Source organism: Sphaeramia orbicularis, chromosome 14, assembly GCF_902148855.1.
Source record: "Sphaeramia orbicularis chromosome 14, fSphaOr1.1, whole genome shotgun sequence".
NCBI lineage: Eukaryota > Metazoa > Chordata > Actinopteri > Kurtiformes > Apogonidae > Sphaeramia > Sphaeramia orbicularis.
This window is the reverse complement of record NC_043970.1, coordinates 45,499,261-45,522,488: the sequence shown is the minus strand read 5'-3', so window position 1 is coordinate 45,522,488 and position 23,228 is coordinate 45,499,261. Positions and strand designations below refer to the sequence as shown.

General features: G+C 36.7%; 1 protein-coding gene and 1 long non-coding RNA gene across 2 annotated transcripts in view; both read right to left on the bottom strand.

Annotated features, from left to right (window-relative positions):
* Positions 1 to 2,305: 2,305 nt before the first annotated feature.
* LOC115433369 (uncharacterized) lies at positions 2,306 to 4,344 on the bottom strand. The gene is made up of 2 exons (XR_003937346.1): positions 3,695 to 4,344; positions 2,306 to 2,450 (listed from the first exon to the last, which is right to left on the bottom strand). It is a non-coding gene; the product is annotated as an uncharacterized LOC115433369 (long non-coding RNA).
* Positions 4,345 to 11,848: 7,504 nt separating this feature from the next.
* The window catches only part of wwc1 (WW and C2 domain containing 1), a 100,077-nt gene continuing 88,697 nt past the window's right edge, over positions 11,849 to 23,228 (bottom strand). Inside the window, exons 17-22 of the mRNA XM_030154742.1 lie at positions 21,971 to 22,169; positions 20,622 to 20,792; positions 20,439 to 20,531; positions 17,725 to 17,955; positions 15,003 to 15,121; positions 11,849 to 12,069 (exon numbers count right to left, since the gene is read on the bottom strand). Coding sequence (XP_030010602.1) covers positions 12,003 to 12,069; positions 15,003 to 15,121; positions 17,725 to 17,955; positions 20,439 to 20,531; positions 20,622 to 20,792; positions 21,971 to 22,169 — 880 coding nt within the window. The 3' untranslated portion in view covers positions 11,849 to 12,002. The remainder of the gene's footprint in view (positions 12,070 to 15,002; positions 15,122 to 17,724; positions 17,956 to 20,438; positions 20,532 to 20,621; positions 20,793 to 21,970; positions 22,170 to 23,228) is intronic.

The window sequence follows — 23,228 nt, the reverse complement described above, 5'->3', positions numbered from 1 at the left end:
ACTCTCTGCCTTTGGGAAGTAGGTGGATTGTCCCACTCACTAACATTCATGGGGTTGATTTTATGAGTAATACTGCAGGCGGACACCAGGGGGAGCTCAAGATGGCCCACAGACCACCATACTGCTGTGATGATGCTGGACAGGACAGGTAAAAAATAAATAAATAAATAAATTTAACACCCCCCAGTCCTAGACCCATTAATTTTTTTTCACCAAAATTGCAGGAGTTGCAGTCAATAATATACCTGACACTGTGGCAATGTGAATTTTGGCAACTTCAAGTGAAAACAGCAACTTTTGACATGCTGAAAAATTGGCCAATTTTTGATGTAGATTTTTTTTTTTTTTTTTTACCCTACATAACAGATGTTTTTGTAAAGATTTCAGTGAAAATGTCTTTGCATGGCCTCAAAGTACTAGAAACACCTTTTCCATCCATGTTTTACACTTACATGTCAGGTACATGTAGGCTGGCTCATTATTAAGGATGTCCCAATCCGACCTAAAGATCGGTATCAGCTGCCGATCTGGCGTTTTTTTTATCAGATCAGATCAGATTTAGTCACGATTTCAGGCTGATCCGGGCCCGGTTATGGGGGGGTTGAACAAACGTCCTGCCCCCTCAAATTAAAGTTTCCGAAGGGAGGAAAAATGGAAATGAGTTGCACATCAGCGAGAGACACAGAGGAATTAGTAAAACGTCTTAAGTTTCACTTTCACTTTAAGGTCCGGCAGTGATGCGTGAGTCAGGTTTTTTTCAACCCGTGGGGCTTTTGTAGAATTATTTGACCCGACCCAACCCACCCCGCATATAAACTAACATTCTTTTGACCCACCCCAAAACCAAAACTGGCCAGTCAAAGGTTCTAATTTGTCCCACAGAATGAATTTGGAAAGTGCAAAAATTATACTGAAGTTACTAAGAGTCAAAGGTGTCATAGTTGTTTTAGTTCAGGTTGCACATTCAGACCACATATGATCTCAAGTAAAATAATACGGCTAAAATTTGCTTAGAGGTCTTATTTATGTCTTTGTGCATAAGAAATCAATATAAGTGAATCCCCAAAGGAACTTTGTGTTGGTAAATGCAAGTTCTGCAAATGTACAGGATTTCAGTTCTGTTGGAACATGTTGATGGTCATATGAACTATGTTTTCAGGACAAAAATGTCCAATTTCAGCACAATTAAAGCTATATTTTCATGTCACAAATGGCCAAGTTATATTTTAACTGAATTTACCTGAAAAACAAATATTCTATTCTTTTAGATTCCCCAATTTTTCTTACAAGATTCTATCCTACATTTCACATGTTTTATTTTTACAGGTTCAATATGGAGTATGGTGCTGATCCATCCTGCTTATGTTACGCCAATACATACATTAGGAATGTCACATGTCACTTTTTAAATCAACAGTTTTCTAATAATAAGCATTTTTATACAGAAATAACAATTCTATATTGTTATTTACTCTTTAGTATGATGATAAACTATACAATAAATAATTCTGATCCTAGTTTTTGCACAGGGATCATTTGTGGAAACGGTGACATGGCTGCCGAGCATCAGTATGATGGGATCTGTAACAACCATGTCACATCCGTCCACTGACACATTTTGTGTTTTTGTGTCAGCTGTTATTGTTTTAGATCCACAATACTAACATTTATGAATAAGAGGAGAATTAACAATAGTAAGTATATAAGTGTATTCCTAATAAAGTACTGGTACTGACCAGATCATCATGGGTAATGTCACGTCCGTCCACCAGCAAAAGTTTTCACATACACGGGCTATTTCAAATCCAATATTTCTGAAAATAGAGCTTCCACTGTCAAATAATATCACCAGTCTGTGCACAAATGTTTTAGGATTATTTCAACACAGTTCTATGCATTTCTTACAACTTTTTTTTTTCAACAAAAATGGCCACTCATTTGACCCCCTAAGTAAATTTTAGCCGAATAGTATAATAACCTATAAATAATGACTCCAAATTTTATTCAAAATTTCATTGTAAAAAGTCAGTATCGGATCGGTATCAGATCGGTATCGGCAAAACTAATCCTAAAACAAAAATTGGATTGAATCGGAAGCCAAAAAATCCAGATGGGGACATCAGTACTCAGTAGGGTGCTCAGGTGCAGGTGCATGTTGCGCCCCCACCCTACTGCATGTTTACAGACTGGAACTACATCTGCAAATGGACGCCCATCAGTCCTGGTGCATCTACAGTCTCTCCGTCCATGGGAGTGGATCTGTCCTTCACTGTGGTTCTCCCTCAGGTTTCTCTTTTCCCAATGGGTTTTTGGAGTTTTTTCTTTGCCGAGAAGGAGGGTCTAAGGACGGGGGATGCACCGGGACATTAATCCATTCCCTTCATCTGCCGTTTATTTGACTGTCGTTTGTTTTCATATCCGTCTAATTCCGTAAAGCCCTGTGAGGCAGCCTTGTTTAAGGGTGTAAGAAAATATCAGTTCCACAATATATCATTTCATGATACTGTATCGATACTAAAAAGTACTGTATGGATATTTTTAGGTATTCAAATGGAGATACGGCAGAGGTTCATGTTTTTGTTTTTCTTTTTTTGTGTTTCTTTTATTTCTATATCCACATGGGTATTTTTGCTCTGTTGTATGTACACTAAAAAAGTAGTACTGTAATATTGCAGGTCATGTAGTTTTTTTTAAACTGGTAACACTGTTTTGTTAAATAATGGTTATTTCAATCATCCTAAAAGCACTTTTTACTGTTATGATGTTGGATGATTCAGGGACCGTGCACTATGCATGCCTTTCACAACTAACAGAATACGAACATTTGAGCAGGATCTTAACCCTTTCATGAATGAATTACGAGAACCTTAATCAAATTTTTTTTTTCTTGAGTGATTTTATTCCTCTTTAGGCATTTAAAAAACAATGCGATTGATTTTTTTTTTTTGTCATGGAGTTGCAAAAATATCCACTAAGCTGGACACCATGCATTTAATTTTTGAACCAAAGAAACATGTATTTACTGATAGACTGTGTGAAAACTAGGAAATAAAACCATTTTAATGCAGATAATCTGATGTTTTCTCACATTTTAACATACTCTAATACTTGTCATTACTCACTTCATGCAGATAATATGCAAAAAAAAATCAATGTGTTGTTGTTAATTACAGTCTAATGACAATAACAAGCAATTGATTTACACTCAAACATGTAAGATGACGTTTATCAAGAACAGCAAAGTTAGCGTAATGTTATCAATTGCATTGTATGGGATGACGCATAAGTGTCCGATGTGTTGGCTGATATGAAACTAAAACAATAAAATCCATGAATACACAAGAGAACAGCTCTAGAATAACTGTCCACTGAAGTGACCACTATGCATGAAAGGGTTAAACTGTAATATCTGTTAAACATAATTTTATTGCTTTATTATTATTATTTAAAACAAAATGTCATTTTTACAGAAAAAAAAGTTTTGTGATATAGTATTAAATGCTGATTCTGTCCTGTCCATATTTCTGGTATAATTAAAATTTTCCTGGAAATATTCTCTTAGAAGAAGAAACAAAACAAACAAAAAATATTGTCTTGTTAACAGTATTGTGATATATTGTGATGTATCGTATGGTGGTCCTAATACTGTGATTTGTATCGTATCACCAGATTCTTGCCGATACAGAGCCCTAACCTTGTTGTGATATAGGGCTCTACAAATAAAACTGAACTACTCATCATCATCTGAACATTTTTTTTTTACCCTCCGTAAGCGCTTGCCCATGCCCGTTAGGAGTTCTCTGAACGACAGTAAAGAGTTCGGTTTAGTTTCTAAGTAACCGAAGGCAGCGTCCTTGACTTTGAGAAACACAAACTGGTGAATGAAGTTGAAAATATGCTCCTTATGCTTGTGCAGGTGGAGCTGAACTGCACCACACTGTGATCCGCTGACACACATAACAATACAGCACGTTCAACCAATAATGTGACGATGGAAGCGCCTGTGTTTGTGTTAATGTGTGTCACTGTGTCACTAATGTAATGTCACACACAGGGAGGGGCCTTTACACCGTTTGTACTGGTGTGTGTGTGTGTGTGTGTGTGTGTGTGTGTGTGTGTGTGTGATCGTGTGACTCGTGCAAGTTCGATGAAAGTCTGACTCACTTCCAAATCATTTCACATGGTTTCTGGTTTTTCCTATGAAGGGTGGTACAGCTGGAGCATTATTCCAATATGATGCAATTATGGGACATTTATTATTCTTATTGTTATGATGATTATTATTATTTAGAGCTGAAACGATTAATCGACTCAAAGTGATTAAAAAAAAATAAAACCATTCAACCACAATTCTCCTGAATCAAATCTTTGTTTCCTTCATTTCTCTGCTGTTAAACATTGGTTCCACTGCTGTTTCACACGGACGCTTATTGTGACGCACAAAGCTTCAATTCAGGAAAACTGAAAAGAGAATATTTCCCTTCAATCAATTCGAGTCGATTAATCGAATCGTGAATTTCTGTATTCGCTTCAAGCACTTAATCGATTAATCAGTTGCGGCTCTATTATTATTATTATTACAGACGTTTGTGCAAAGTGTTTCTGCTGCTACCTGAGCGATGCATTTCCAGGGGTTTAAAGCATTTTCAGTGACGACTCGTGGAGCGAAAAACAGACGATGTGAAGTTAGAATGAAAAAAACAAAAGTCGAATTAAAGTCTCTGCTGGTTTTTAATCACACAAAATGAGGCTAAAAAACAACCGGCAGACACTGATTTAGAGCTTAAAGTTAAAAACGAACGTCTGGAATGACACCGACTGTGCTTTTAAAAACCAGTCACATTGTTCTGTGAACTGGGAATGGAAAGATAATAAATTGAAAGACGTCCGGAGCGCGTTTAAGAACATGGCGACCCAGCCGTAAAAGAAAGGAGGACAGTGCAGCTGCAGCTTGTAACCTCAGCAAGTCTGCGATTCATTCATGTGTTCATCGGTGTGACGAGGGCGGGGTTTCAAACAACAACTACAGTGTGGTTTTACTGTGTAGATTTTTTTTTTTTTGCAGTTTTTGGACATCTATGGACTTTTTTTGGTCTGAAATATCTGCAGATTTGGGGAAAATGCAGAGCGGTGGGTTTGCATTTTTGTTGATTTTATTTGATCTTTTTTTAAGTAAAATGTAAACTGAGCCTGTGTCCTTATGATTCATTCTGGTCTATTTTATAAAGACTCTTTTTCCTTGTATGATTAAACTATGTCATTACAAACATAACTTCTTTTTCTTACCTTAATAAAAACAAAAATCTCAAATTTACCATAAATATTCCAGCTGCTGAAAAACACGCCGTCTAAAAAAATCTGCACAAACTCGGTTTTCTGCAGAATAAGTTCCACGGTGGAGTTTTTCTTCTACACGACAGCGCCTCTGCATTCATTTACACAAAGACGCGACTTCCCACACACATCGGGAACTAAAGATCTGCCACAGCCAAGGTCTGCTGCCGACATACAAACCTGGTTGCCATGGAAACAGAGTCAGACATCAGTAAGTCTGTGTATCAGGTCTCCAAAACAAGACTGAACCCATCAATGAGTCTCCGAACATGCACACACACACACACAAACGCACGTTTTTACTGCGACGGCACTCCCAATAAAAACACGACATAACTCGAACCCATCGAATCTCTCGTCTCCTTGAGCGGAAAAAGACAAATATCGTCTATAAATCAGTGGTTTCAGAGGTTTTCCTTTTGTCCAAAGTGGTTAAAGATCATCAGCTGATTTCACAGCCGTTTATAGTTCTTTAGTTTTGAATGAAAAAATGCGATTGGTCTTATGTTTCGTCGTTAACGTCACATCACTTTTAGAAAATTCCACAAACTCTTCACCCAGGACCAGCAGCAGAGTCATCCAGTATTAGTACAGAAATAAAAAAACCCAAAAAAAAATACATGTACTCTTACAGGTAATTTAAGTGTCTGTTTAACATTAATAGTGGTTAATGTTTACCAGGGTTTGTACACATTTTTCAAGGTCAAATTCAAGCACTTTTAAGGATCATTTCCAAATATTTCCAGCAAAGCACCTTATCGCTGAGGTTAAAATACGTATTTACATAAATGCATGTACTCATCAATATTTTTTTCACTTTTTATCACAATGATGTACGTTGTATTATGCTATAAACATTTAAATTATGTTTCATAGAAGGAAAAAGTTTAGAAATGAAAGGAGAACACAAAGTTTTATCCAAAAAAAAGGGGAGCCACTTGGCGTTCTTCAGGCATACCGGCACCGAGACAAAGACTAAGATAAAAATGTACCTGGAGTCAACCATAGAACACCTGCTAATTTACTTTTTTGACATGAAGTTTTGTTTTTACCCTGCCTCCCAAAGGGGAGGGAAGAGGTATTGTTTTTGGTTCAGTTTCTTTGTTTGTTTGTTAACACTGTAGCAACAAAACTATTGGTTGAATTCATACCAAATTGGGTTTATAGATTGCCAGTGACCCAAAATAGATGTCAATACATTTTGGGAAAAGTATGTCAAAGTAAAATTTTTTTATTAATTTTTTAAATCTTGTTTTCTCCCCCATTTACTTATAATGGGTGAAATTTCAAATGTCAGTAGCAGCAAAACTATTGGTTTAATTCATACCAAACTGGGTTTATAGATTGCCAGTGACCCAAAATAGATGTCATTAAATTTTGGTGAAAGCAGGTCAAAGTTCAAATTTTATGAACTTCAAAAAAAAAATTTTAAATTCCCATTTACTTATAATGGGCGAAATTTAAAATGTCTATAAAAACATCAATTTTAGTTTCAATTTACTTCAAACTTGGCACATATATAGACGTAATAGATATGTTGACATCAGCACACGCATAGACATGATGACATCAGCTGAATCGATGCCAAAATAAGCTACAATACGTCTGAGGGGCGGGGCTTGTGCCTGGAACCACTTGTTTAAAATGTATCACCCCTCTGTAAGTAGCTCTGGTTATAATTGCAAGCACTTTCAAGCATTTCAACTAAAACTCAAGCACTTTTCAGACCTTGAAAACATAGTATTGAAATTCAAGCATTTTCGAGCAACCGTACGAAGCACAAGACATGTCCAGTGTGGAGTCGAATTTCAACTTCACTCCACGAGTCAAAGGTGAAATGTGTCTGAAATACTAGAAATAAGTGCTTTATCTCACTTCACCTCTTAGAAGAAGGTTTGCACTGTTTTTTTATAGCTATAACTGCTTCAAAATTGACTGAAGGGCATTAGGGAATCAAACCTACAACCAAAGACCTCGACTTAAATCTAAATTAATCACAAAAACTTCCATCAAATCTGGATCAAACCTCCAGAAAAAAAAACCCGACAGAGACTCATACCATCTTCACTTCGTCCATCAGCATAAACTATGTCACAGTGGTTTAACTTTCAGTCCACCGGAGGGCGCTACATCTCACCGTTCACTGAAACACCAGTCATCTTACTCTGACGACTCTGAAATCTGCAACTTTTCCAAGTGGTGAGAAGATTGTTTAGGCTCTGCATTTTATATTTTAATTTTATCCTGATCGTTTTGTCTGTGAGTGTTCATCAGGTGTATAATTTAACTTAATTTCTATTGAAAATTAAGCTTTTCGCTAATATTTACACTTCTGTATGCTTCTGTTGTCTAATGAGGACAGCAGTTAATACACAACATTTAATTAAAACTTATTGTTGTTTACGCCCCAAAACACTGTTTTTATTTTTATTTTTAGAGTATAGATTGTGGCTATATCCTTAAATATTTGTAGAGTTTAATGTACCTAAGGAAACAGAGTTGTTGGGCTTTAAAATGCACAATTTATAGTGAAGTAAATATTTGTTTTTTGGACTTTTAATGGGGTACAAATGTCAAGTGAGGACATTGTGATCTTTCATCATTTTCTTACATTTCATAAACTAAACCACCTGTTTTAGTCATAATTTCACTACAACAATAACTGCTCTTTTCAGTCGTGGACGCTTACTCAGTCATACATTATGTCTGGAGTACCATGTGATATGAGTTGTATCAAAGTGGAATTTCACCGACTCTGCTGAGGTAAATAAAGGTAGTGCCGGTTGCTGGGTTGCCATGCCAACGCCACACCGAGCGCTGCGTTGGATCAGACGTGGGATGCTCTGCTGCGATTGGTCGTTCTGCCGCCGCAACTGACGCGGCACCGGTCGAATTCTCTGACACGAGTTTCAGACCAGATAAACAACAGCAGTGGAATGTCTTTTAGTACTTCAACTCAAGTACTGCATGTAAAATCTTACTTTCCATGAGTATTTTCTTTTTATGCTACAGTGTACTTGTACTCCGCTACGTTTCAGAGGTAAATATTGTTTTTTTTTTTTTTTACTCCGCTACATTTGTCAATAGAGCTTTGCTACATTTATTCGTACGTCGAGGTAGAGCTGAAACACTCGGCTGATTGTATTTGGGACAAATAACGAAGGAAAAAAAAGATCCAAAGTTATTTTCTGACAAAAACGTAACCCTGTAAAGCCTGAACCAGTAAATCATTGACTTGAATTAAGCCAAAAAGTCTGCCAATGGAACAAGTGAAAATTACCTCGGTAAGATTTTTTTGAAATAAGATTTTCTAGATCTATTGTCTAAAAATCAGTTCTTATATCACACTGAAAAGTTGCTCTTTAGGTGATTATGTCTTATTTTAAGTATGATGAGATATTTGGACTAGAAATGAGAAAAATACACTTGGTAAGATTTAGATTTTTTCCACTTAAGTGACCATGGTCCCTGTGGAGAAATAAGCATTACTTGTATAAATAGGCTACTCACTAAACTCTGATGCCACTGGGGGATCTGAACCCATAAAGACCAGGTGTTACTTTTGTGTCAGTTCCCAAATTAATGTTTCTCTATATTGTACCTTTATTAAGTGATTTATCACTATTTATTATAATATTACCCTCTGTATTTTGCATTAGTTTCAGTGAAAATCTGGTATTTTCCTTTATTTAATTCACAGATTCATTAAAGCTCTAAAGTTGAGAGTTATTATATCAAAAAAGACAACAATTAATAAAAAGTGACTTTTTCAACATTAATTCAACATTTTGTTGCTTAATTCAAGCAAAAAAAAAAAACTGCCAATGGAACAAGTGAAAATTATCTTGGTAAGATTTCTTGAAATAGGATTTTCCAGATCTATTGTCTAAAAATCAGTTCTTATAACTCACTGAAAAGTTCCCATTTAGGTGATTATGTCTTAGTTTAAGTGTGATGAGATATTTTGACTAGAAATGAGAAAAATACACTTAATAAAATTTTGATTTTTTCCAGTGTAATGGCCTTTTTGGAAGCAATTATAAGAATTCTAAAGAGGTATTTGTCTTCTTTCTCTACTACATCTCCAGGCAGACATCCCAGCAAAAAAAAAAAAAAACTTGGGGTCTTTAGGAATTGTGAAATGAATTTGCTTTTTTTTTTTTAAACATTAAGGCTGTTCATTGGATAATGCAGCTTCATGGTGAAGTCACTTTGAGCTCTGAAATTTTACAAACCATTCCCTTTTGGCATCTGCTTTCATTGAGTCCATTTACAAACGCACTAATACTCCGATCATTATCCCATTTCTGGAGTTATCAGATTATTCAGTTGATCATGTAAACAGTATAATCTGATTATGAGTAATCAGATTAACGCCTTGATTTCTCCTCAATACTACGACGTCTTTGTAAATGTATCCCCATTAATCTGATTTGTTACATTCTTTTACATCTGCATGTGTTAAAAAAAAAAAAAAAAAAAAAAAAATCGTAAAAAACAGAAGTGACAGTCAAATGTGAGTCGAAGACAGTAACAGGAAGTTTGAGTCTAACATCACTACGTATGTACATATTCCGAAAAGAAATCCGATAATGGACCGGAGCATTAAAACCAGAGGGATTTTCATTTATCGCATTTCTGAAGTGTACATGTAAATGCGTCAGATCGGATTATTACAATTATCCGATTACTCCCACTTATCGGATTTTTACGGTCACGTAAACGGGCTCGGCGAAAACGACCAATCACGGCAGAGCGATCCAGTGTAGCACCGATCGTGTGAAATATTCAGCTGTAAGACGCGTGAAAAGTGATTCCGATACGAAATAACCGAGTCTCACGTCAGAAACGGACTGAGAGAAGGAGAGTCTGAAATTGAAAACGTATAGATTTAGTGTTCAGATACCAGCAGGAAAGAAAAATGAAGCGCCGTTTTCCTTTATGCGTCTAATCTGGCGGGGGGGGGGGGGGGGGGTAACTTTAGTCACTTCCAGCCTAACAAACATATAATCAGTAAGAAGTTCACAGTCATCAAAAATACATTAAATCTTCACTTCCTGTGTGTTTTTCTCAACAATCATTGTGTGCTTTGTGCGACAATCATTCCAGCAAGAGGCTAAGGCTGTTGGATTTCCCCCCAAAAAACCCACATCAAGTTTCTTTTCTTTACTTTTTCTACTTCTTTTTTTTTTTTTTTTTCAATGTTTACCTCACTGCAAAAATCTAAATCTTACCAAGTGTATTTTTCTCATTTCTAGTCCAAATATCTCATCACACTTAAAATAACACATAATCACCTAAAGAGAAACTTTTCAGTGAGATATAAAAACTTATTTTTAGACAATAGATCTGGAAAATCTTATTTCAAGCAATCTTACCAAGATAATTTTCACTTGTTCCATTGGCAGATTTTTTTTTTTTTTTTTGCTTGAATTAAGCAAAAAAAATATTGAATTAAGCAAAAAAAATATTGAATTAATCAAAAAATATCCCGAATTAAGCAAAAAAAAAAAAAAAAAACTTGAATCAAGCAAAAAAAAAAAAAAAAATCTTGATTTAAGCAAAAAAAAAAAAAAATCTGCCAATGGAACAAGTGAAAATTATCTTGGTAAGATTTCTTGAAATAAGGTTTTCTAAATCTATTGTCTAAAAATCAGTTCTTATATCTCACTGAAAAGTTACTCTTTAAGTGATTATGTCTTATTTTAAGTGTGATAAGATATTTGGACTAGAAATGAGAAAAATACACTTGGTAAGATTTGGATTTTTGCAGTGCTCAAGTACCTTAAAGTGCAGACTATCCAATCAACTACCTGAGTGTTAGTGAGAGTTAGTGCTGTTTCTACACCGTTTTTTTTGTTTTTGTGACGCTGTTAACTAATGTACAATTCACAGATCGCTTTTTCAACAAATACAATTCAATCCAGTTCATTTAGTGATTATTTGTCCTTTTTTTAAAAAAATTTGTCAAGAATACATAAACTCCAGTTTTTTGTTTTGTTTTGCTCAGTAGGGAATAAAAGCCGTGCTGATGACACTTATGTACAAATATCCGTGCTGTCAACAAAAAGCTTCGGGGAACAGTTTGATATGAGAATCAGAGTGTTATTTTACAGAAACGATGATATGTCTTTCATTACCTGATCCGTGTGTGCTTTCGTTTGTGTATAAAGTGTTGTTGCTTATAATGTTCTACAATAAAAAAAAAAAACAACAAAAAAAAAACCCAACTTACATTATTCTTTTCACCAGTTTAAGTTACTTCTTTGTCTTCAGTACCGTGGTTTAATTCTGTGCAGCGGTGTGATTTTTTGTGCTGGAATGATTTTCAACATCTAAGAGCCTATTAACAGCCTGTTAGTAACAGTAACGCCATAAACAGAGAAGAGACAGGGAAAGAATTAAAAAAAAAAAAAAAAAAAAAGAAAAAGAAAAAGAAAAAGAAGAAGCAGCTCTAGCAGTGCTATCACTAATTTACAAACAAAGACTATCCACATTAGAGATGCTGAGCACGTTAAAAATGTGTTTGATTTTTCTTTTCTTTTTTTTTTTTTTTTTAACTAAACATATTATTTAACTCATAACTTCATAACACCGCCGTACGTTTGCTTCATTTGTGTGAGAGCAGCAGGATAAGACTCGGAGGGGAAATACTTTGAAATGCTTCTCTATACGTCGTCAGCCGGGAGGTCCGGGATGCTGGTCTTTGCTCGAGTGAAGAACGCCATCTTCTCTCTGAAATCAAACCAAAAAAAGACAAGCGGTGATGAGCCCATATCGAGGTTTATTTACCTATTCATACATTCATCAGAGACAACGCAGTGAAACATAAGCTACTTTTACACAGAGATCCCGGAAAAAGGTGAGATGGTGATCCCACCTCTTTTCCACCATTGACTGATTTCCACAACAAGCCAAAGGAGTAACAGAGGTGAGACAGGCTGCACTTTTACACAGCGGACCTGTGTTCCACAATCAAAGGGGTGGTGACGCAACGTATAGTGTGACGTATGACTTGCACCTCAGAAATATCCTGAGCATAGTGGTGCTGCTAACCTCTCCAGAGTCTTTCACTGTTTCACAAATGTTTGCATGGATAGAGTCCTCCGCCTGAAGTGATAACAGTTTGTGGAACTCGGCGTCTCCCCAGTTCGACGTCTTTCTGATGGCGTTGATATGTTTGTTTACTGTACACGGCCCGTGCTGATTTTGAAATCGCCCCCGATGTGGGGCTCGCACACGCAGTACAGGGTGGGGAAGCAAAATTTACAATGAACATTCAGTTGTTTTTTCTCAGCAGGCACTACGTCAATTGTTTTGAAATCAAACATATATTGATGTCATAATCATACCTAACACTATTATCCATACCTTTTCAGAAACTTTTGCCCATATGAGTAATCAGGAAAGCAAACATCAAAGTGTGTGATTTGCTGAATGCACTCGTCACACCAAAGGAGATTTCAAAAATAGTTGGAGTGTCCATAAAGACTGTTTATAATGGAAAGAAGAGAATGACTATGAGCAAAACTATTACGAGAAAGTCTGGAAGATACTATTAAAGAAGAATGGGAGAAGTTGTCACCCGAATATTTGAGGAACACTTGCGCAAGTTTCAGGAAGCGTGTGAAGGCAGTTATTGAGAAAGAAGGACACATAGAATAAAAACATTTTCTATTATGTCAATTTTCTTGTGGCAAATAAATTCTCATGACTTTCAATAAACTAATTGGTCATACACTGTCTTTCAATCCCTGCCTCAAGATATTGTAAATTTTGCTTCCCCACCCTGTATGTTATCAAAACATCACACCTTGGTTGCAGAGCAAGAGGTTTCTTTTGCATAGTGTTCCAGAATCATGATTCCACCTTTACCAGGGCTCTTCTTCTACCTTCAGAGGCGTTACAGAGGTGGGACCAAATGATCCACCATTTCATTCACACAGACATCGTTCTGGAACAAAAGTGAAATATTCCCATGACAGAAGTGCTGTGGAAAAGGGGCTATAGTGGACACACAGAACCTCTTATGTTCTGCACAAAGAGTTTATAGCATTTAGCTAGTTTAGCAAGTTAACTTCTGTCCCTGATTGGGTTTTTCAATAGAGAAATACATTTACAGCATAAATAACAGTAATATAAAAACAGTATAAAAAACAGGAAGGAAGTTTTTCCTCTCCACTGTCACTAGACACAAGTTTTTGCTCCTGGAGGATTCTGTTGGGTTTCTGTAAATTGGCTTGAGAGTCTGGTTTCGACCGGCTCTATATATAAAGTGTCATGAGATAACTTTTGTTATGATTTGGTGCGGTGGTGTAGTGGTCCCTGGAGAAGTGGGTATACTCTCAATTTTTGCTTTTTTTTTTTTGAAGTAGTCCAGAAAAACGCCCTGTTTTAGAAACAGTAACATGTCAGACTACTCTATTTAGTTTACCCAAAAATCCGTCAGCAGTATTTGCTCACTATTATAAAATTATCATGACTTGATCAGGAGCAGTTTGTAGGTTTTACTGGTCACACAAGCAGCTGCATGAATGGAAATGGATTTAACATGAGGCAAACATAGGTTAACGTTAGCCTTTCGTAACATTAGCCTACTCACACAGTTTATCTAATGGAGACAAAATCTCTTCTCCTCTAAATGTGCAGTCATAGCCAGTAGTTTAAAACAGTGACTCATTCTGAAACCACCTTAAAACTTACCTCAGAATTATGTATTCTATGAAAGCAGGTTTTCTCGATGTGTGCCGCTCATTTGAAAGATGTTTATTCTGCCTTTTTCCTTTACATTTCCAATAATCTTTCAATCAGACGTGCAGTGACTTGTCAATCAACTGGGTCCAATCAGGTTCCAGAGGTGGCCAGCGCTAGTTCGCAATATTTTCCTCGGTATGACCCGCCCGACTCTGCCACTGATTGGCTCATCGGTCCTCACACCTAAAGTTAAGCAATCTAATCAGTGAAGGCAGCGAGTACTAGCCAATTAGAGGCAGAGCAGGGTGGGTCATGGCTTCACCATCCGAGGGGAAAAAATGGGGAATTTCGCTCGCAGACACTCTTGAATGGTGTGCATCAGGGGATTTAGAAGTGGATATACACAATGCTGACTGAAAAATGGGTAGGTATATGCCGTATACTGCCGAATACCCTGGACTACAACACTGATTTGGTGCTATATAAATAAAATTTGATTGACTGATTTGATTAAAACAGTATAAAAGCCTATTCATACAGTATCTACCACACACACTCACACACATTCAAACATTCAAAAAGGGAAAAAAAAAGAAAGAAAAACAGTCTGACCGCATCAAACATTACACATTTTAGCAGTATAATGTATACATGTTTAATGCTTGGTAGTGTTTGGTGATAAATAGGGACAGGAATTGATAAGAATTTAGTGTCCAATAATAAACTGAGACATAATATTGTTAAAATTGCACTTATTTTTCTTCAGAAATTTCACGTGGTTCATGTTTTTCACATTTTTAAGGAAACTTTTGTGAATATTTTCATTATGTAATTACCTTTTTTCACTGTCATTATTTTACTGGTCTGGCCCACTTCAGATCATACCGGGCTGAACTAAAATGCGTTTTGACACCTCTGCTCTTCATATTCTGCGTCAGTTTTTGGTGTTCCGAGTGAGCGTCTTTTTTTCCCACCTGAAGGTCTGGACCTCGGGGACCTCTTTGCGACTCTGGCCCCTGATCTTGTGGACGTCCTTGGCCGCCGCCCTCATCATCTTCTCCACCCGTTGCTCCTGCAGCTGCTCCTCTCGAGTCTGAACAGGTTGGAGGCAAAGAGACGTTCATTTCAGGGTTTATATTAGCTGCTGATTACAAACTGTGTGGAAATAATGCTCTTACATAATGTAGCTATGAGAAAGACTATGGCTAAACATGTGGATAAGAAGTGGGCGGAGCTAATGGCGTGTTACCTGGAGGTTTTGAAGACATGAGTTAGTGTTTTGGCTGTTGTAATCCTGGTTCAACAAAAACTACTTTACAACTACAGCCAACTTTGTAGGGAAAAGATGTTTTATTATTTAATACAAGCCTTGCAATCTTATTAATGATGGAATAATCTAACCCATAAAGACCCAAAAATCCACAGGCAACCAAAATCATCTACTGATCTAAAATGTTTAATACCTGCTGATCCACAAATCCAATCAATACATGTAAATAATTGGTGTAAAATACAGTTTGTCATCTTTTCATGGTCATCAGATATGACCCATTTGGACGTTCAGAGGCTCCATAGTTACCATGGAAACACCGTCATCTTCTACAACAGTGATTCACCAATAAAACTCATGGAGTTGGATCAAAGACAGTGGATGGATACATTGGGTTTATGTTCAGTTAATGAAAAATTTGACTGAAAAAGTGATTTTGTCCCCAGTTTTCTCTGCTTTTGATATAATAACCCTCAACTTTAATCTGAGCTTTTATGAACATCTTCATGATCAGTAAATTAAATACAGAAAAACACCTGATTTACACTGATAAACTACAAAATACAGAGGATAATATTATAACTAAAGGGTGATAAATCACTTGAGAAAGGTTAAATATAGAGAAAATTTAATTTGGGAACTGATATAAACGTAGCACTGGGTTTATTTATGAGTTAATGATGGACCATAGCTCTTTATAGATGGTCCAGATAAATCATCACCTAGTGGCTTTTAGTGGCATTGCACATAAAAGTACTTCAGAAAGATTCTCGCAGTCACAATGTAAAATTATAAAAAATATGTTTGCTGGACATTTATTTAATACTTCTGTAGCTTTATTTTCAATATGAGTTGAATTTTAATTAGTAAACTCAGTTTTTTTAGTGTGTATTAACTTCAATGTTTTGCCTTCCTACAACGTAAATAACAAATATACTTTCAGAAATGTTCAGTTTTTGAATAGAGAAAACAGAATAAGTCTGGAAAAGTCTCTTACTCTCATACTCTCTTATTCAGACTGACATTAAATTCCACACTAGAGACAAACCAAACAAATAAATTCTCTCTACATCCAACTCAAACATCTGAGTCACTGTAGAGTAAACACTCACAACTACAGGTTTTTCTTTTTCTCTTGAGTGTTTTCTTATTGGTCTTATCTCACCGTTGTCAAAGGGGAGGTTCTGCATCAGTTTGGTTGAAAAGATGACATAAGCGTTTACTCTGTTTTATTTATTAAGTAGAAAGTAAACAGCCTTACTGGGAGACAACAGTTCACACCGAGAAATGAGAGTAAACAGACATTAACACCTTTCCTGCCTCTTGTACAAATATTTTTCATGGTCTTAGCTGGTCAGATGGAATATCTACCTGGGAGTGAAGTCTTTTTTTTTCCCTCAAGTTGTAGATATAACTATGGTTATTTTATCTAAAACAAGGATGTCAAACTCATTTTTAGTTCAGGGGCCACATTCAGCCCAATATGATCTGAAATGGGTCAGACCAGTAAAATAAGAACAGTGAAAAAAGTTAAATTACATGATGAGGAACCATAACTGGATAAAAAGTGGAATTAATGGACTATATTCACACAAAATCAATGGACTGACTGTTGCTACCCGGGCTCATTGTTTTCTTTGTACTTATTTGTGCTCTCATTTGTCTGTTTTTTTTTTTTTTTTGTTTGTTTGTTTTTTTGGGAGGGGGTTTCTTTTGTTTGTCTTTGTCCTTTCTTTTGGGTAACTGTTACAATTCTACATAAAACGCAATAAAGATTTAAGTTACAAAAAAATAAATTACATGATGAAAATGTTTACATCTACAAAGTATGCTTTAAAAATAGGAAAAACATGAACAACGACAAATAACCTGAAATTTCTTGGGAAAATATTTGCAATTTTAACACAATTATGCCTCAGTTTATCATTTACACATCACAACTTACAGATCACAATATTGATTATTACAAAACATTTACTAACAGGCCAAATATGGTTAAATATTACACTTACTTCTCTTAAGATAATTCAGGTAGTTCATATATTTTGTGAAAGGATAGTTTATAAATGTAAACGTTTTCGTGTAATTTTACTTTTTTTACACTAAAACAAAGACAAATATTTGAGGTTGTCATTACTTATAGGTTATTATGATAGTATTTTACTGGTCTGACCCTCTTGACATCATATGGGTCTGTATGTGGAACCTGAAAATGATCAAATGATTTTTACACCTTTGTCTGTTAATATCTTCAGTGTAATTTTTGCATTTTACAAATTCATCTCACGGGCCAGATGAGACCATTTGGCGGGCCTGTTTTTGCCCAGAGGCCGGATGTTTGACAGCCCTGGTCTAAAAAGTAGTCCCTGAATGCACCCAGTGCCTCCGCTGCTGGTCTTAGATCCAAACTCAGAGTTGATGATCACCTGTTTCTCGGCCTGTCTCAAGAGCAGACGGAAGCGTTCGTCTTCTTGCACCCAGGCCGGCAGCTCCCTCTGGCCCTGCTGCCTCGCCTTCTCCAGCTGCGCCTTCAGCTCCCGTAACACCCTCAGCTCCTGGGTCAGCCGGGCCTGACGCGTCCGGGACACCTGCAGGTCCAGCTCCAGGTCCAGGGAGGTCCGAAGCAGACCGTCCAGACCTTTGACCTGCACGGGAGGCTGAAGACAGACAACACACACACACATCAGGACACAAAACCACCAATTCAAAACTCCAGTTTGCTGAATAACTGTTTTCAAGAAATATTATACAAATGAAAAACTGCACAAATGTAACTTAAACCCAGAAACTGAGATATAAGGAGCAGATTAATTTCATCCCATTCTTTCAGTTTTTATGAACTTGAAATGTTACAGCAGATGACATTATATGTATTTGGCAAAATATAACGACATTTTACTAAACTGGCTCTTTAGATAGTAAAGGTTGCTGACCCATGGAATAGGGGATGTAAAATAACAGGTGTTTTAGGCTGTTTCATTCACATTCTCGCTCTCTCTTTGTCTTCCATCCTCTCCGTGTCTATTCCTGCTCTTTTACAAAGACATTAGATGCCAAAAATAATATAAACGTAAGACGACATTTAAAAGCCTCTCGAGTGCGCTTGTCTCACAACCATCTACGCTGACCCTGACCAGCTCAGACAAAACACTTATCATCACAGACAAGATGAAACCGTTACAGAATGTTGCAGCAGTGTGACCTTGTATTGAGCACGAAACAAGCCTTAAAAATCCCATAAGCCCCTGGTATTCTGTTGAGGCACCAGATGGATCCAGTTCTCAGCCTTCTGTTTCATTAATATTGAAATACAACTGTATCAGTAACTTACTATGACTGCCCTCCTTCATATCTTAAATTGTATCAAATTACATCCAGTTTTCAAAAACTGGGAAAATCTGGCTAAAAAAGAAGTAAAAAGAGTCGTCACGATGGAAATGATACGACTGATGAATCCAAGCCTGATGCTGTGATACTCTAAGCAGAGTAACACTGAATCATGCAAATACCAGTCCCTCCCGGAGGACAGGATGCTGCATTGGCAACAAATAATGTAAATTAAATGGTCTATCTAGTCATCCATCCTCTTCTATTTATGCAGGTCTGGCTCTTGGACAAACACAAGATAAATTGATGGATGCATAAAGGGTTGAATTTAGCTTAAGTGTTTGTGACTACAGCATCACAACGACCTGGAGGGCCTTAAGTGTGTGAATTACCAGAAGAAGTCTGTGTAAATATCCCTGCTGTTGACTCCTCTCCCTATAGAGGCCCAGGGGGAACTGAACAGACTTTTTCTGCCTGCCACTAAATTAATAGAAGCTGACAAATGTCAGAGCTGCATTAAACATTCAACGGTCATTAAATATTAAGAATCACTTCAGCTGGAGTCAGTGCACAGCTTAGGCCTACAAAAACACTGATCAGCTGTCTTCATGTGTCAGACAACAGTTAATGTGGTCAGTAAAGCTGCAGGTTCACCTTTAAAACTGTCATGAAGTAAAGACAAACGGCAGGTAATGAAAGCGGAGTCAAACTGCAGCAGTGTTTTCAATCCTGACACTTATATTTACAACAGACACAAAATATAAACCAAAGCATTAGTTGATGTGCTTCATGTTTCCGGTGAATATTATGTAACTGTTGTATATTTTACTTATTAAACTGAATTACTTTAATATCTTTCTTGTTTTTGCTAAAACACCTTGTGTAGTGGTTAAGAAAAGCATTTAACTTAACAAATAAAGGGTTTCTGCAGGTATCAGCTAATTGAATTTAATGCCCTTTTTAATGCCACTTTAAACAAATTTAATGCCCACATCCAACTGCAGATACAGTTTTATATATAGTTTTATGACAGTTTACCATTGACAGGCTTTAACCAGGTTCTGAATAGTTCCTCCTCCAATCACTTCTGCTGAAACTTGAATTTTCCTATTTTTCCCACATTTGCTAATATTCCCTCCGCTCTTTCGCCACGGCACGTTGCATTCCAAGCATCCGGTGTTGTGACTTTGTGTATCAGCCATAAACAATAGCCAAATAAAGGGCTCCACCTGTCAATCATCCCACTATACTTTCAATTAAAATAACTAAATGTTTGTGTAATTGAAATAAATCGTGAATAACAATGCTTTTCTTCCACCAAGTGCATTTAATTTTTTAATGCCTCTAGACATCAAACTTCATGCTTTTTAATGCCATTTAAGGCCTTAATTTTCACAAAATCTATTTAATGACTTAATGCCTTTTAATGACCCACAGAAACCCTGTTTATGTGCTTTATGTTTCAGTGATTATTATGTAATTGTTGCATATTTTACTTCATAAAGTGAATTAGTTTAATATCTTTCTTGTTTTTGTTAAAACACCTTGTGCAGAGGTTACAAAAAGTATTTAACATAAATGGAGTAAAACCTGCATTATGTCATTTCAGCATTTTAAAAAACAGACTGAAAAATTGTTTTAAAAAAAAAATGCAATAATTAAAAATCCAGACTGGAAAAACTTTAATGTCTGATGCTGTTTGCTAAATGTTGTTTTGAAGGTGAGATTTCTAATTTTTTTTCTACTTTAGGTGGATTCTTGAACATCTCTAAATATCATCATGACCTTTGAGAAATGATGAAACTGTTTCTACCTTCTTCATGCGCATGCTGCGTCTCTCGGAGGCATTTCTGACAAACGGTGACTTTTTGGACAGAGTGGAGCTGTCGCTGTCACTGCGGTTTATCTGGAAAAACCAAAAACACCAAGGAACATGTTAATAAAACTACCTGTATATCTGTACATGTATAAGTGTGTTGGCTTCGATCGTTGTTACCCTGCAGATGTACTGGCTCTGGGGGCCGGGGGAGAACGTCTTAGAGCGGATGATCGTGTTCCCCCTCATGAACGGGTTCTGTTGTGGAACGTCTGGACGTCGCTCCTTCGGCCGAACTACGGAGCAGTGACGAGAAGACAACAAGCCGTCCATACTCGTCTCCTTGTTCACCTGAACAGAGAAAATTCAAAGCAATCAGGATATTAAAAAAAAGGATATAAACAGAGCAAGTGGACCCACATTTTAAAGTGTATGTTTATTTTTATTACAAAAAAAGGTTCATTTTAGGCTTATGTTTTTGCTCCAGTAGAAAGACTGGAGTCATTTATGAAAGTAGGACAAGAAAAAAACCAAAGAAGAAACTAAAAGTGCATTATCAGTCAAAAACTACAGCATTGAAAGATGGTGGACGAATTCTCTATGGATGAACACCTGAAACTTTGGAGCCAATCCACAGGAAGGGACAAAGATTGGAAGCAGGGTAATAATAGTTAATTTTTTCAGAATTTTTTTTTTAATTTTCATGTGGGTGTGATATTTTTATTTATTTATTTATTTTATTTTAAATGCTTTGCCTTAGTTTACTTTTTTAGCTCACCAGTTGACAGGCCATAAGCTGCTGTGTCTGGTGTCATCTTCATTAGCAATTTCTTCAAACATCTCCTCTGATGAAACTATTTGTCGGATTCATTTTAAATTTTTCATATATCTTCCTTGGGACAATGTCTACAAAGTTTATTCACAGTTTTTTCAGATATTTAGATTTTTTTTTTTTTTTTTTTTTTTTTTTTTACAAATTTTTTGAAATATTAAACATTTTCCTTCACCTATAATGGGTCATATTTTGATGGAACAACATGGAAATGGTTACAGATACCAATATATTTACAATTGATCACTGATAGGAAGTCATTTATGGACTTTCATTTAATTAGCTGAGTTCTCCTCCATTGAAAGTACCACCCACTTCTATCGGTAGATTGATCTCCTGCATCCAGACCACAGGACTCTAAGATAGTGTCAGAACCTGACAACCTCACAAATTCAACATGTTATTGATTCTTGATTGAACATGCTGGTGAGATACAGGGACATTGGTCATATTTTTAGTTTCAGTCTGAGATTTCGAGAACCTTCACATCCATCTCATGTGGTCTGGACAAAATACTGGGCACTAAAAACTCAAAAGAATTAAATTAAACTAAAAAAACTAGACGTTCCAGACACATCCTCCATCATACATTCCTACTTCCGGTAAGTTTCATAAAAGTCGCTGCGGTAGTTTCTGTCACATCCTGCTGTTTAGCTTCTTCTGAACGGAGGTTTAACAGCTGATTCCCAACGTTTACCTTCTCGGCGACGGCTGCTGTAGGAGGCGGTTTGATGGCCTTCTCCTGCTCGTCTCGCTCCTCTTCCTCCTTCTCTTCCTCCTCTGCTTCCCATTGGCTGCTGTCTGGATAAAACTCATCCTCCTCCAGAGGCACCACCCCCTCCACCCCGTTTCCCTCCTCGTCGTCAAACAGGTCTGCCTCCAGCGGGTCGCCGTGCCTATCAAACAAACAGAAAAAAACAAGAAATTCAACCGTGTTTTTGTTTGTCTGGTTTGCTCTTTACATACGAAAAACATTAGAAACTCCCGTATTTGGGTGCTTCTATGAAACTGGTCCTAAAAACAGGACATGGGGCTAAAAATTCAAACCAGATGTAGACTAATGCTATGAAACAGGTTTGGAAGTACTTAATACTTACTGAGATAAAGGAGAAACTATTTTTCACTTATTTTCATTAGTTTACATTATATTTAATACAAAAATCTGTATGTAACACGGTCAAAAGGACAAGAAAATTACGCGCTACTATATTATTGAATACCTCTTTATTCTTTCACAGGTGCATTTTAGGAATTCAACTAATTATGCAAGGCAGACTGTTTCACAAAAATGACCGCTGTTGCAAAATCATTCACAATTTATATGCGTTTAACTGGGCAGGTTCTGTATGTAACGCAAGTGGACGCGAAGGGTTACACACAAAACCTGGAATGAGACTGAGATTGATGAAAAACCCACATGTCTGGATTAGAAAAACCACTAGGATCACAGTGTCTTTATTTATTGCAGTATATAACATCATTTCAAGCCATATGGTCTAGATTAAATGCACTGACACCTAGGTAGCTTTTCATGTCCCAATTTTGGTTCTATTTTTGGCTCCAGTACTTTATCTAAAAATTATTAATTATGGGATGGCTCAGAGTAAGACTACATTTTTTTTTGCATTTATCTGAGGTCATCATTAGGTCCATCCTGGGGGGAAATAATTCTAAATTTACCTTTTATTATTGGGTCTAAAAAGCTTACAAAGTGCCAGATATCAAAATAAACTCAGTTTCATAGAAGCATCCATTTAGAGATCGGAGTTTATTTTCCATATTCCCTCCTTGCTTTTGCAGACAACAGGTGGCCTCTGCCGTCTGTGCTGATATTGTCGAGGGGACACCTGGTTAATGTCTGACAGAAGCAGATGCAGAGGGAGGAGTAAGAACAGAGGAGGGGGCGGTGAACCCGACATTCAAGCAGCCTTATTTACAGTCTGAACCTGCTAGAC